Source organism: Aotus nancymaae, unplaced genomic scaffold (assembly GCF_030222135.1).
Source record: "Aotus nancymaae isolate 86718 unplaced genomic scaffold, 86718_ANA_hifiasm-v0.15.2.pri h1tg000028l, whole genome shotgun sequence".
In the NCBI taxonomy this organism is placed as follows: domain Eukaryota; kingdom Metazoa; phylum Chordata; class Mammalia; order Primates; family Aotidae; genus Aotus; species Aotus nancymaae.
Genome location: NW_026988441.1, coordinates 9,947,618 through 9,963,126, shown reverse-complemented (window position 1 = coordinate 9,963,126; position 15,509 = coordinate 9,947,618). Strand labels below are relative to the sequence as shown.

General features: G+C 50.6%; 1 protein-coding gene across 1 annotated transcript in view; it reads left to right on the top strand.

Moving 5' to 3' along the window:
- The first annotated feature begins 805 nt into the window (after window positions 1-805).
- The window catches only part of CLPTM1 (CLPTM1 regulator of GABA type A receptor forward trafficking), a 38,467-nt gene continuing 23,763 nt past the window's right edge, over window positions 806-15,509 (top strand). The window contains exons 1-2 of the mRNA XM_012446683.2: window positions 806-877; window positions 7,717-7,829. Of these exons, the coding sequence (XP_012302106.2) occupies window positions 806-877; window positions 7,717-7,829 (185 nt within the window). The remainder of the gene's footprint in view (window positions 878-7,716; window positions 7,830-15,509) is intronic.

Sequence of the window (15,509 nt, the reverse complement as noted above, 5' to 3'; positions counted from 1 at the left end):
CAAGCCAAGGGTCTCTCAGCACATGTTCAGGATTAGAGCTGTAGGAAGACACACAGCTAACGAAAAATTGTGGAATTATCAGAGTCCGTGAAGCCGAGTTCAGGGATGCGAGGTTTGGACCACTAAGGGGACGCGCATGCATGCTAAGCGGGGCTTCCTGAAAGCTTGGGGGTGTCTGATAGGGTCTCATCGGAGGTGTGTTGGCCGTAAGTCCCCTGGAATTGTAACTCTAAATACACTGAAAGACTATGAGCTCAGGAGACCTGGACGCAGGAGTTGTGTTAGGAAGAGGAGTAAGAAGACGAGGGTACTGGGTAAAAGGCTGCTCTTCCAATCCGAATACGGTGGCCAGAAAAGTTCCTATGACGACCCAGGGCGTGTTTTGAAGCCTGTACTGTGGCCGGTAAAGCTCAAGAAACATGGAACGAAAGGACTCGAAGAATCGGCAGGGAAAAGCGGACAGGATGACCCGGAAGGCTCATAAAACTCTAAAAGTCGAGTTAATGCGACGGGGCGGAAGGGACAGAACTTGTGGGAGGCGCATGCTGGCCGAGAAAGTCCTGGATTTCGGAGCATACAGCGTTTCTATTAGGTGAAAACAAATGGGCTGCGGGGAAGAGGAGTACGGTGGCCAGGTCGGTCCTTTCGTAACCGGAAGCGGCCCTCCTGAGAGGCGTGGCTAAGGCGCTCTTGCTGGATACGGTGGCCCGGCGGGGCTAGGAAAGCGTGAAATCTCGCGCGATTGCGCTGCGCCGTCGGGGACGGGGCGGGGCTGGCGGCGGGGGCGGGGACCCGGAGCGGGAAGATGGCGGCGGCGCAGGAGGCGGACGGGGCCCGCAGCGCCGTGGTGGCGGCCGGGGGAGGCGGCTCCGGTCAGGTACGGAGGCCGAGAGGGGACTGAGGGGATTCTTCCCCAGCCGGGGGGCCTCCCACAGGGCGTGTCCTACTCTTCGTCGCAGAATCCTGTGTACTGGGGGCTCCTTGCCCAGAGGGACCTTGAATACCCGCCCCAGGCGGGGCCGGACAGCCCGAGAGACCGGACGGTGCCGGGAACGGGGCCCTGTTGCGTGTCGGGTCTCCTGCACGCTCGCGCCGGGAAGCCACCAGGTTCGTCGCTCGAGCCGGAGAGACAGTGGCTCGGAGGAATGCAGGCTTGTATCTTGGCGCGCTGGGTTCTCGACTCCGGGATTCCAGCCTCCAAGGCCGGTTCTACAGTCGTCTGGCGTTCAGGGTCTCCTTGTAGTGCTTGAGGTGCGCAGTGATTAATTGGGAGTTTTCTAGCTCTGGGGAAGTCAGGATTATTAGAGCACGGTCGACAGACCCATTTTACAGACGGGAATCCAAGGAACAGTGAGACTAAAGCGCTTCCAGAAGGTCATCCCGGTTAGGTTTGTAACTTCATACAAGATATTGCTGACACAGGGACTGGTATGATGTGCTTTTAACGTGAACTAGTCCTGTGGGTTAATTAGTCCAGGTGCGGATGACTTCTGACCCACTGCTGCCTTAATTAAACACACTGCAGAACATACCATTTCAGGCAGCTACCGTTCAGGCATTTGGGAAATAGATGGAGACATCAAGGTGCTGTCGACCCACCCACTGGGATGTCACTGACATGTGGGAGGCAGCTCAGGGGAGAGGAGTGCGAGTTGAGAGGGGAGAATGAAGCTGACTCTCTGTATGACCTTGGGTGAGTTCCTTTCTCTCTTTAGGCCTTTATTTCTCCCGTATCAAATGCAGAGGTTGGACAGGGGGGCCAGCCATGTCCCTGCTCTCCGGGGGTGGGGGGAGTGGAGACTGACATGTAAACAAAGAGTTATAATCCTGAATCATTAGGTTGGTGACAAAAGTCTGTGTCAGGGACTGGGGGAGCCCAGAGAAAGATCAAGTGATAATACCTGGGGAGGACACCTGAATGAAATTTGTGTGATAGAGCCTACTGTATCTGCTCTGAATCTTTTCAGCATTCTCAACCAGGGCCTGGCCTCAGGGACAGCTCAGGAAATGTTTGTTGAGTTAGTGCTGGAATGAAGGTTCAGCTCCTGTCTTCAAGGGTTTCCCAGTCTTGCTGAAAGGGGATCGTTTCCCCTCTTAGTTTCTGTTGATTATTGGGTTGGGGGTGGTTTGAGAGACCAGGGCCCAGATTGCTCTGATTGCCCTGAGCTTCCAGATGACACTCTGATCTTCTCTTGTACCAACTCTGCTTAAAAACAATCAAGACTTACCCCTTTGCCTTTAGGGTAAAGTACAAATTCTTTAATAAATCTCAGCCTTGCACGATCCGACTCTTTTCTTCAGACTAGACTAGGATTTCTCGAGCTCGGGACTACTGACATTTTGAATTGGATAATGCTTTGTTTGGGGGGCTGCCCTGTGCATTTTAGGATGTTTAGCAGCATCCCTGGCCTCTACATGCCAGATGTCAGTAGCATGCACGCCCCTCCTCAGTTGTGACAACCAAAAATGTCTGCAGACATTGACAGATGTTCCAGGAGCAGAGGGGCAAAGGCTTCCTTGTGTGAGAACCACTGCCCTAGGGAGGATCCACTGCTCTGAACCTATTTTATTTCTAAACCTCTTTTATTGCCTCTCAGTCCCTTTCCTCACTCCCCTCGTTAGCTGGTTGATGTGTGTCCTAGGGATCTCAGATGTTCCTTCCTACAGAAAGCCCTCTTTGACTGTCTGGGCTCCCCTGTCCCAGCCCTGCCTCCACTGGGCTTCACTGTCTGGGGACTGGGCTCCCCTGGGAACCTCAGGAGGGCAGAGCCAGGACTGTCATGGTCACCACTGGTTCCTTAGCGCTGCTCAGCACAGGACCGGTCATGGGAAGTGCTCGGTGTTTGTGGAATGAGCAGATCTTGAAACAGAGACTGGGCTGAGGTGGAATTCCTGATGCCCACGGTGGATCCAGGTAATCCAGTGAAGACATGCGGCAAAACCTAGCTTCCTCCTGCTCTTGCCTAGCCCTGGTGGTCTCAGCTACTTCCTGGGCCCCTTAGCAGATGTTCCTGGGGATTGCGTGTGCGTGTGGACATGCAGATCCAAGAGCAGGAACTGTGTCTTAGTCACTGATTTGTCCACAGCCACTGCTACCCTCCTCCTACGGCTGGAGCCTAGTGCACAGCGGGCAGATCCTCGGCCCTGTCTCCTGCTTTAGCCAGCCTGCTCCTGTGGCCAGAAACTCAGACACAGAACCCACAGTTTTGCATTCATTCCTTCAGCAAATGCAAATTGAGTCAGCTACATGCTAGGCCTTGTGCTGATGCTGGGGATACAGCTGTGAACAAAACAGGTGCTGCCCTCTTGAAGGCCCTTGCCCTTATGTTCTAGTTAGAGCTGGATTTAGGGGAAGCGCAGATGGGGACACACAATGAACAAGATAAATAAGAAAAACAGCAGTTCAGATGGCTGTGTGTGCCATGGACAGAAATAAAACTGGGATGGGGATAGAAGAGTTGCAATTAAATAGGGTAGTCTAGGAAGGCCTCTCTGAGGAGGTGACGCTTGAACAAAGACCTGAAGGAAGTGAGAGAGGGAGTCCCAAGGATGCACAAGGAAAAGCCTTTCAGGCAAAGGATTAACGGCTGCGAAGGCCTTGAGGTGGGAGATGCCTGGTATGATGAAGGGATGGCGAGGAGGCTGGAGCCCATGAGTGAGGGAAGAGAGGTGGGTGGGGTCAGATGCAGTTTATGCCAAGCTTTGGAGGCCATGGGGAGGACTTGGCCTTTACTCTGAAGGAAATAGGAGTTTAGGAGAGTGACTTTTTTTTTTTTTTTTTGAGATGGAGTTTCGCTCTTGTTACCCAGGATGGAGTGCAATGGCGCGATCTTGGCTCACCGCAGCCTCCGCCTCCTGGGTTCAGGCAATTCTCCTGCCTCAGCCTCCTGAGTAGCTGGGATTACAGGCACGCACCACCGTGCCCAGCTAATTTTTTTTTTTTTTTTTTTTTTTTTTTTTTTTTTAGTAGAGACGGGGTTTCACCATGTTGACCAGGATGGTCTCTATCTCTTGACCTCGTGATCCACCCGCCTCAGCCTCCCAAAGTGCTAGGATTACAGGCGTGAGCCATCGTGCCTGGCCTATTTTTTTTTTTTTTAAGACAGGATTTCACCATGTTGGTCAGGCTGGTCTTGAACTCCCGACCTCAGGTGATCCGCCCGCCTTGGCCTCCAAAGTGCTTGAATTATAGGCGTGAGCCACCACACCTGGCCAAGAGAATGACTCTTTGTTGGAGTATAATTTAGATGCTATAACATTCACCTGTTGTCAGGATAGAGTTCAGTGGCTCCTGGTCCATTTATGCAGTTGTGTGGTGCAGCCGTCACCACGGTCTGGTCTGAGAAAGCTTCTGTCCCCTCAAAAAGTTCCCTTTTGCAGTCTCTGCTGCTCCCAGCCTAGGCAGCAGAGACTCAAAATGGGTTTGAGGTTTACAGTGTTGCATAGGTCTGTGGTTGTTCCTTTTAATTTTATTTTTACAACCTAGGATCAGGGAAATTTGGCCTTTGGGGAAATCGTAAACTACATGCTCCCAGTTGTTCCTTTTCACTGCTGAGTAGTAGTCCACAGACGTGGCACAGTTTATTCTTTCACTCCTCAAAGGATATTTGGGTTGTTTGTAGTTTTTGGCTATTACCAGGAATGTTGCTATGAACATTCACATACAAGCTTTTGTGTGGCTGTGTTTTGTTTCTTTTTTTTTAAGTGATAGAGTCAAGGTCTCCCTATGTTGCCCAGGCTGGTCTCGAACTCCTGAGCTCAAGGGATCCTCCTGCCTTGGCCTCCCAAAGTGCTAGGATTACACGCATGAGACACCGTTGTTTTGTGTTTTTGTTTTGTTTTGTTTTGTTTTGAGATGGAGTCTCCCTCTGTCGCCCAGGCTGGAGTGCAATGGCGCGCTCTCAGCTCACCGCAACCTCCTCCTCCCGGGTTCAAGCAATTCTCCAGCCTCAGCCTCCCAAGTAACTGGGATTACAGGTGTGCACCACCATGCCCGGCTAATTTTTGTATTTTTACTAGAGACCGTGTTTCACCATGTTGGTCAGGCTGATCTGGAACCCCTGACCTTGTGATCCGCCCTCCTCAGCCTCCCAAAGTGCTGGGATTACAGGCGTGAGCCACCGCGCTTGGCTTGTTGTTGTTGTTGTTGTTTTTGACAGAGTCATGCTCTGTCGCCCAGGCTGGAGTGCAGTGGGGTGATCCTGGCTCACTGCAGCCTCATCCTCCAAGGCTCAGTCAATCCTCCCACCTCAGCCTCCTGAGTAACTGGGACCACAGGCATGTACCACCACACCTGGCTAATTTTTACATTTTTTTTATAGAGATGAGGTCTTGCTCTGTTGCTCAGGCTGGTCTTGAACTCCTGGGCTCAAGTGATCTTCCTGTCTTGGCCTCCAGAAGTGCCGGGATTATAGGTGTGAGCCACTGCGCCCGGCCTGCTGTGTGTTCTCTGCCTCCTGGGCAGCCATCCAGGATGGCTTTGTTGGATTGTGTAGTAGGTGCACATATGACTCGTTAAGTAACTGCTATATTTTCCCAAGTGGCTGCACTTTTTACTTTCCCCATAGCAGTGTACGAGGGTTCCCGTTTCTCCACATCCCCGCCAGCACTTGTGATTGTCCGTCTCTCTGATGCTAGTCATCCTAATGCGTGTGAAGTGACATCTCATTGTGGTTTTAACTTGCCTTTCCGTGGGAAGGTTCCCAGCCAGATCGCCCGTCACTAACGGGTAAGAGAAGAGACCTAGGAGTCAGCCAGATGTGGCTTCAAATCCTGACCTGGCGCCAAGCATCCATTCCTGACCCCGAATCAACTCACACCTGTTGAAGGCCTTACTTGGACTGGTAAATCTCCCAGGAAGCTAGGCTGGCCTTGAGTAGGGGGCCCCTGCCCCACAGATCTCCTCACTAGAATAGGGCTGCCTCTGTCTCAGCCCGAGGGTCTCACCCAGACGACCCAGACATCAAAGGGAGCTCCTTAGGGAGACCTCTCTGACCACCCACTCCAAAGTGGGTCCCTGTCCCCAACTCAGTTGCTGTCACTTCCACCTGCTTGTTTTCCATGTACCATTTTTAATTACCTTGTTTACTGTTCTGGTGTGTTTCCCTCTAGATCCCCAGCTCTGGGCAAACAGGGCCCAAATTTCTGTCTAAAATGTGCCAGTATTTTCACAACCCAGTTCACAGGTCAGAGGGGTGAAGTGATGTGCACAAGGTGTCACAGCCAAGAACGGTGGGACTAGGACTATAGCTCAGGTCCGTTTGACCCTGGAGCCCCTATAGTGCCATCCTGTGCTTTGGAAGATTACAGGAAAGAGCTCTCGCTGGGGAAGGGGACGGAAGGTGACGAGTGAAACATTTAACAAATGTGGCCCCTCTGACCATGCTCCTGGGGCATTTGCTATCTAGTGGGTGAGGTGAACAGAGAAAACATTGCAGAGGCATGGGCTGGGGGCTGTGGAGGGGAAGGCTGGATCCTGGAACCTCAGTGGGACCTGGGTTTGGGTGACCTGAGCATCCAGGGCGAGCTCTTTAGACAGCAATGGCTTCACACATGTTTATCACACCCCTGCTCTGTGCCACTCGTGCTCCCAAGCTAACCGTGACCATGACAGCCCTGCTTCTGCCTCTTGAAGGCTGATGGCTGAGGGGACGTTGGGAGGAGGGGTGAATGAGAACAGCACTGGGGAGCCAGCAGGGTGCACGAAGGTTGAGCAGAACATCCCCTTCCCAACCTGACATTTGGAGAGTCTCTGATTGTGAGCTTCTCTGTCTGAGTGAAGAGCCCTCCTCTGGAAAGCCCTGCCTGACTCCCTCCCCCACCCCACTTCTCTTCTGTCATTCTGCCTCTGCGTTCATCCTTCCTGAGTGACCGGAAAAGTGGCTTCACCTCTCTGGGCCTCGCTTTGCTCAGCAGCCAGATGGAGCTGGTCATAATTGTGGCCTCAGGGTTAGTGTGCTGTGTGTCGTCACATACACGTCCTGTGGCTGTGGCTCATGGTAGTGGCTGATAGTCTGGTTGTTTTTTTCTGTCTGTCTCACCTGCTGGACCAGGGGCCCTCGGAAGGGAGGGCTGGGCACAGAGGGGACCTCAGGAATGGTTTGCCCAGCAAGGCCCTTAACAGCTAAGCCCCAGCCTTGAAGAACCTGGCACCTGCCACGAGACTCCTTCTGTTGTTGTCCCTCATAGCCACCTCCTTGCATCCTGGCTCCAGCCCCAGGGAACAGTGAGCAGTCATCAGAATCAGACTGTGTCTCTCATCTTCTGTTTCTGCACCTGCCGCTTCCTTACTTCCTCCTTTGCGCCACCAACTTAATATGTTTTGGGTCTTAGCTCTGATGCTCTCTCCTCCAGGAAGTCACCCCGACCCTCTGCTGGACCCCAGGTGCCTCTTGCGGCTCCTGCATTCCAGCCCCACTCTGGACAGTCACTGTCTAGAGATGAGTCCGTCTTCCCGGCCGGACTGTCGAACCCCAGGAGGACAGTAAAGGACTGTCTGGGTTACCAGTGGGTCCCAGCACAGAGGAGGCACTCAGGGAGTGTTTTCCTCCTAAAAGAAGAGGACCCCACCTTCCCAGGTGCTTTCCCTGATTCATTCTCCAGTTATTGATAAGCACCCACTCTTTGCTCAGCCTGTGCCCGACTTCGTGTGTGATGGTGTCTAAGACAGCGTCTGTGTCCGTTCTCCCTCCTTACCATGGCCTCTGTCCCCCACAGGTGACCAGCAATGGCAGCATCGGGAGAGACGCGCCGGCGGAGACCCAGCCTCAGAACCTACCACCCCAGCCAGCACCCAATGCCTGGCAGGTCATCAAAGGTGTGCTGTTCAGGTGAGCAGATGGGACTTGGGTTTGTTCACTGAAAACATTCAAATGAAAGCATAAGGAAGAAAGGAAAAATCAGCTGACAACTGAGAGTGGTAATCATTACTGTATTGGTAGAGTTTTTTTTTTTTTTTAATGATGGAATGTTTTCTAAACCGTTTTTTTTCACCCTGGGAAAATATACTGAAATAGGCAGTCTCCCTGAGCCTATTCTGGTTTGTGGGGGCTGCCTGATTTGTAAAAAAATAAAAACAAAAAATACTGACATAGCTTGCTAGGGCCTTTGTAACGAGTAATACAGACCAAGTAGCTTAAACAACAAAAATACAGAAATGGATTTTCTTGCAGTTCTGGAGGCTGGAAGTCCAGGATCTAGGTGTGGGCAGGGGTGGTTTCTTCTATGGCTTCTCTCCTTGGCTTGCGTAAGGCCATCTTCTCCCTGTGTCTTCATGTGGTCTTTCCTCTGTATGTGTCTGAGTCCTAAGCTTCTCTTATGGGGACACTAGTCATACTGGATTAGGGCCCACCATAATGATCCCACTGGACCTTAAGGTGTTTTAAAGACCCTATCTGGGCTGGGCACGATGACTCACACCCATAATCCCAGCACTTGGGAGGCCACGTTGAGAGGATCGCTTGAGCCTAGGAGTTTGAGACCAGCTTGGGCAACATATGAGACCTGGTCTCTGCTAAAAATAAAAAAATCTGGCCGGGCACAGTGGCTCATGTCTGTAATTCCAGCATTTTGGGAGGCCTAGGCAGACGGATCACAAGGTCGAGAGATCGAGACCATCCTAGCCAACATGGTGAAACCCCATCTCTACTAAAAATACAAAAATTAGCTGGGCATGGTGGCGTGTGCCTGTAGTCCCAGCTACTCAGGAGGCTGAGGCAGGAGAATCGCTTGAACCCTGGAGGTGGAGGTTGCAGTGAGCCAAGATTACGCCACTGCACTCCAGCCTGGCAGCAGATCAAGACTCCATTTAAAAAAAAAAATTAGCCAGGTATGGTGGCACATACCTGTAGTCTCAGCTACTCAGGAGGCTGAAGCGGGAGGATCACTTAACTAGAGCCTCAGAAGTTGAAGCTGCAGTGAGCCAAGATCCCACCACTGCACTCCAGTCTGGGCAACAGAGCAAGACCCTATCGTAAAAAAAAAGTTGGGGAGACCCTCTCTCTAAATTCAGTTTCAGTGGTGCTGAAAGTTAAGACTTCAACACATAGGCCGGGCTCGGTGGCTCACCCCTGTAATCCCAGCACTTTGGGAGGCTGAGGCGGGTGTATCACGAGGTCAAGAGATCGAGACCATCCTGGCCAACATAGTGAAACCCAGTCTCCACTAAAATACAAAAATTAGCTGGGCCTGGTGGTGTGTGCCTGTAGTCCCAGCTACTCAGGAGGCTGAGGCAGGAGAATTGCTTGAACCTGGGAGGCGGAGGTTGCAGTGAGCCAAAATCACGCCACTGCACTCCAGCCTGGCATCTGGCAACAGAGTGAGACTCTGTCTCAAAAAAAAAAAAAAAAGACTTCAACACATGAATTTTGGGAGATTGGTTCAGCCCACATCTGCACATAACATCAAATTTACCATTTTTACCTATGTTTCCATTTTAACCTTTTTGTTTTGTTTTGTTTTTGAGACTGTCTCTCTGTCACCCAGGCTGGAGTGCAGTGGCACAATCTCGGCTCATTACAGCCTCTGCCTTCTGGGTTAAGCAGTTCTCCTGCTCAGCCTCCTGAGTAGCTGGGATTACAGGCACCCACCACCATACCCGACTAATTTTTGTATTTTTAGTAGAGATAGGGTTTCACCATGTTGCCCAGGCTGGTCTCGAACTCCTGACCTCAGGTGATCTACCCACCTCAGCCTCCCAAAGTGTTGAGATTACAGGCGTGAGCCACCGCGCTCAGCTCATTTTAACCATTTTTAAGTATATAGTCCTGTGGCAGAGTACATCTACACTGTTGTGCCCCGATCACCATTATCCATTCCGAGAACTTCCTCTTCCCAAACTGAAATTCCACACTCATCAGACACCAGCTGCTCATTTCTTCTGCCTTGCAACACCTGGCAGCCTCCTTTCTACTTGTCTCTCTGACTTTTTACTACTCTAGTTAGCTCTTGTGTGTAGAATCAGACAGCAGTTGTTCTTCTGTGACTGCCTGGTGGTGACCCTTTCACCTGTCTGTTTGCATGCCATTCCTGGGCAGTGGGACCCCAGGGCCTGCTTTTTCAAAGCCCAACTTCTGTCTGAGGCCCTGGGGAGATGCTGGGTGGTAGTGAGGAATATGCTTGGCGCTGGGTTCTATCCTTGCCTGCCTAGACCTGGTGACAGTCACCTTCTCTGCTCTGAGCCTTTGTTTACTCCTCTGCAAAATAGACATTCCTTTTTTTTTATTACTTTGTTTTTGGAGATGTATTGTAGCAAAATAAGAGACCATGCGGTTAGGCAATCAGCTCCCCTACTTATCAGATGGAAGGAATTGCACAGCAGAGATGTTTAAAACAATTATCTCGCTGGGCGCGGTGGCTCACGCCTATAATGCCAGCACTTTGGAAAGACAAGGCAAGCGGATCACGAGGTCAAGAGATCAAAACCATCCTGGCTAACATGTTGAAACCCCATCTCTACTAAAAATACAAAAAGTAGCTGGGCATGGTGGCAGGCTCCTGTAATCTCAGCAACTCAGGAGGCTGAGGCAGGAAAATCACTTGAACCCTGGAGGTGGAGGTTGCAGTGAGCTGAGATCATGCCACCGCACTCCAGTCTAGCAACAGAGCGAGACTCTGTCTCAAAAAAAAATAATAAAACAGTTATTCCCTTGGGTAGAACATCTTCACGTGGCTATGGCCAGCTGCACGGGAGGCTGGGAAATGTGGTCTTTAATCTGGGAAAGTGAGCACCCTGCTGGAAAGCAGGGCTTCTGTTACTGAGGAGAAACAGGAGAGTGGTTTTTGGGGGCAGCTACTCATCTCTTCTACAAAATCTTATTACTGGTTTCCTTTAACTTAAAATAATATGTGTTCATTTTACAAAATTAAGTAATTCAAACCACACAGAAGAGTGAAAAGAAAAAAGTAATGAAAAAGCGTAATGTATTGGTGTCCAGCCCATAAGCGCACACTTTTTTTTTTTTTTTTGAGACGGAGTCTCACTCAGTTGCCCAGGCTGGACTGCAGTGGCGTGATCTCCACTCACCACTCCGCCTCCTGGGTTTAAGCTGTTCTGCCCCAGCCTCCCGAGTAGCTGGGACTATAGGCGTGCACAACCATGCCCGACTAATTTTTTGTATTTTTAGTAGAGACGGGGTTTCACTATGCTGGCCAGGCTGGTCTCAAACTCCTGATCTTGTGATCCGCCTTCTTCAGCCTCCCAAAGTGCTGGGATTACAGGTCTGAGCCACCACACCCGGCCAAGCACACATTTTTGTAATTGGCCCTGAATGAGATTATATACAGATGCTGAGACAGTTGTTTAAAATAGAGAAAAATTAGGAGCGGGAATTAGCTAATAAAATTTGGAGGTGGGGGTGGGTAGTGTCAAATAGCCTGTAAGAGCACAGACTTGCTAACATCTCAGCCCTGCCACCTCTGAGCTGTGGGGCCTGGTTAGGTGATCACCCTTCTTGAGGCTCAGTTTCCACCTCACAGACAGGAATCTTGACAATTGGCTCAAGGTGTGCCGAAAGGATTCCAAGAGAATTCACGTCAACCGAGGGGTGTGGGAGCTGGCGCACACTCAGATCATGTTGGCCGTGATTCCTTTTGTTGTTCAGTGTAGTGTGGGGAAAAAAAGCCCTTAGCATTAGCCTGAGCAACATAGCAAGACCCCATCTCTTTTAAAAACTAAGAAATTAGCTGGGTGTGATGGCACACACCTGGAGTCCCAGCTATTAGGGAGGCTGAAGAGGGAGGATTGCTTGAGCCCGGGAGGTCAAGGCTGCAGTGAGCCATGATCATACCACTACTCTCCAGCCTGGGCAACAGAGTGAGACTGTGTCTCAAACAAACAAAAACCTCAGGAAATATATAGCAAAACAGCTAAAAAAAAAAAAAAAAAAGCTCATGAGGCCGGGCATGGTGGCTCACACCTGTAATCCCAGCACTTTGGCGGGCAGATCACCTGAGGTTGAGAGTTCCAGACCAGCCTGATCAACATGGAGAAACCCCGTCTCTAGTAAAAATACAGAATTAGCCTGGCGTGGTGGTGGCTGCCTGTAATCCCGGCTACTCAGGAGGCTGAGGCAGGAGAATCACTTGAACCCGGAAGGTGGAGGTTGCGGTGAGCTGAGATCGCACCATTGCACTCCAGGCTGGGCAGCAAGAGCGAAACTCCATCTCAGAAAAAGAAGAAAAGCCTAATGATCCCTGATGTGGTCACTGATCCCATTCTAGACTAGAGCAGAATCGCCTGCCTGGTGTCCTCCAAGAGCGTCACACAGGACGCTGAGAAGCTGTGCGGGAAGAAACCTCCTCACTCTGTTGAGTTGCAAAACTGACACGTGTGCCTCAAAAATTCCTGCGAGGTGCCCTAGGCTTCTCAGTCGTGGGTCCCTGTCCCTCATCGTCTCCACTTCACCTCCCCTCCCCACGGCCACGTAAAGACTTCACATTTTCTTATATGTCACCTTTTTTTTTTTCATGCTGCAAGCAGCTCTGCATGAAAATTATTTTTATCTTTCCTTTCATTTTTACATAAGAGGTAGCCTGTTTTACACGCTGTTCTGCTCCTTGATTTTTTTCATTAACAATATATCTTCGAAATCTTGCCACGTCAGTGCATAAGGGAGCTTCCTTCAGAGAGACGTTTTTAATACAAGTCACACTGTAGGCTAATTTCCTTTCTTAGAACTAGGCGGCATCAAACATCAGTTCGAGTGGGAGCCCAGAGACCGTCTTGGCTGCAGTTCTTAAAATGGAATTCAGTGTTTGTTTCCAGGGGCCCATGAACTCCGTGTAGCTTGAGGCTGATTATGTGGAAATGGCCTTTCTAGATAGCTGGTGGTGTCTGTGGTTTTGAGCACATGTGGTTACCTGGAGTAGGAGGTGGAGCAGGAATTGGGTATATAAAGGAATGGGGTGGGAAGGAGAGTTTATTATATGTCTTTTCATATATTTAACAGTTTTCTGAACCTGTGAATGTAGAATACCTATTTGGGGTGGGAGAGAGGATTTAATGTCTGTTTTCTTGGCTTACTCAAGTACATCAGAAAGCATTAGAAAGGCCCAGTCTCAGGCCGGGCGCAGTGGCTCACGCCTGTAATCCCAGCACTTTGGGAGGCCGAGGCGGGCGGATCACGAGGTCAAGAGATCGAGACCATCTTGGTCAACATGGTGAAACCCCGTCTCTACTAAAAATACAAAAAATTAGCTGGGCGTGGTGGCGCGCGCCTGTAGTCCCAGCTATTCAGGAGGCTGAGGCAGGAGAATTGCCTGAACCTGGGAGGCGGAGGTTGCAGTGAGCCGAGGTCAGGCCACTGCACTCCAGCCTGGTGCCTGGTGGCGGAGTGAGACTCTGTCTCAAAAAAAAAAAAAAAGAAAGAAAGGCTCAGTCTCTTGCAGGCCTGATGAATGGCTGAAGGGCTGTAGCCATGAGCCCTCTGAGAGGGTCCACAGAGCTGTGGGTGTGGTGGGTGTGGATACACACAGATGTTCTTTGGGGGACTGGGGATCTGGAATCCAAAACGGCCTGGCCTTGTTTTATACATGGGGACCTGGAAGCCCAGAGGGGTTAGGACCCCCACAGGCCACACGTAAGCCAGGGGCCACGCTGCCTGTGGGCATCCCAGCTTCACACCCTCCCTTGGTATATCCCCCACAGGCAAAATGCTAAGCCAGGAGCCGAGCTGCCTGCTCCACACCCTCCCTTGGTATATTTACTGGAAGGGGAGCCTCTGTTGGAGGCATTGGTCTCACCAGAGATTGCCAGCTCCAGACCTTCCCCAGCAGGACATATCAAGGACTTCTTGGGGAGGTAGCAGATGGTTCAGCTGGGCCATGGCCCCTGGGCCCCTGGACCCCGGGGTCTTGTGGCTTCTACAGGCAGAGGGACCTCTGCCTGATCTTGCCCCTGATCAGGGCTCAGCAGGGAGGCACCCCACCCACACTAGAATTCACTGATTGTTTTTCCACTCCAAAGTTTTTGGTATGCCAAAAAGTAACAGTCATAGCTGAAACTTCCAAATCACATATTGGGTATGTACCAGGCTCCATTCTGAGGAATGTGTGTGTGTGTATTTCATACATATATACACTATAAAACATACATGTATAATTTAATGCATTTAATGCTTATAAACTACCCTATGAGATAGGCACTGTTATTACCTCCATTTCAGCCATTGAAGTTGACCACTGTGGTCACAGTAAGTAGCAGAGCTGGGCCTCAGACAAAGATATTGGAGTTTAGAGGCTAGGCTCTTAACCTGTTCTGCTATGTGGTCCTTTAATACTATAATTAATAAGTACTTGTATCATTTAATAATCACATGGCTGTATGCAACCAAGAGACCTCCATTAACACAGTAGAGGTTCATTTCTCTCTTATACACCAGTCTGGATGGAGGCAGACGAGGATTCTGAAATCTTCTGTGACCCAGACTCCTTCCTGCTGGTTGTTCCACCATTGCTAGATTTTGTCCCTTATCCTTATAGCCCAAGACAGCTGCTGAAGATGCAGCCATCACATCCACATTCCAGGTGACAGGAGGGAAGAAGAAATCAAGAAGGAATATTTCTTCTCTTTAAGGACACTTTCTTTTTTAGGATGAAGTCTCAATCTGTCTTCCAGACTGGAGTGCAGTGACATGACCTCGGCCCACTGCAACCTCCGCCTCCCAGTTTCAAGTGATTCTCCTGCCTCCGCCTCTCGAATAGATGGGATTACAGGTGTCCACCACCACCCCCAGCTAATTTTTGTATTTTTCGTTAAGATGGGGTTTCACCATGTTGGCTAGGTTGGTCTCGAACTCCTGACCTCAAGTGATATACCCGCCTCAGCTCCCCAAAGTGCTGGGATTGCAGGTGGAAGCCACCGGCCTCTTTTTTTTTCTGTTTTTTTTTTTTTTTTTTTTTAGATGGTATTTCGCTCTTGTTGCCCAGGCTGGAGTGCAATGGCGCAATCTCGGCTCACTGCAACCTTCACCTCCCAGGTTCAAGCAATTCTCCTACCTCAGCTTCCCAGGTAGCTGGGATTACAGGCATGTGCCATCACGCCCGGCTAATTGTTTGTATTTTTATTAGAAACGGGGTTTCTCCATGTTGGTCAGGCTGGTCTCAAACTCCCGACCTCAGGTGATCCACCCGCCTCAGCCTCCCAATGTTCTGGGATTACAGGCGTGAGCCACCGAGCCCAGGCCTCCTTTTGTCTTTGGTATCTCTTGTTGCTGCTGGTTCTTACTCATAATGTCTTGTTTTCATTTGCACCTGGCTTATCTCTGTCTGTGTCCTGGGCGTTATACTTGAAAAGTTATTTATAGGAATTTCAGGGCTAGGATGAGCATATTTTCCTGCAGAGAGGATTGCCTTTGCTTCTGCCAGCTGCCTGGGGACATTACCAAGTCCTAGGTTTCCTTGCACCAGGTTCTGGGCTTGAGCTGCCCTGCGTGACTTCTTGTCCCACGAGTGGCTTTGTATACTTGGCCCTGTGTACCTGGTGTGCAACTCCTGGGAATGGGTAGGCTGCC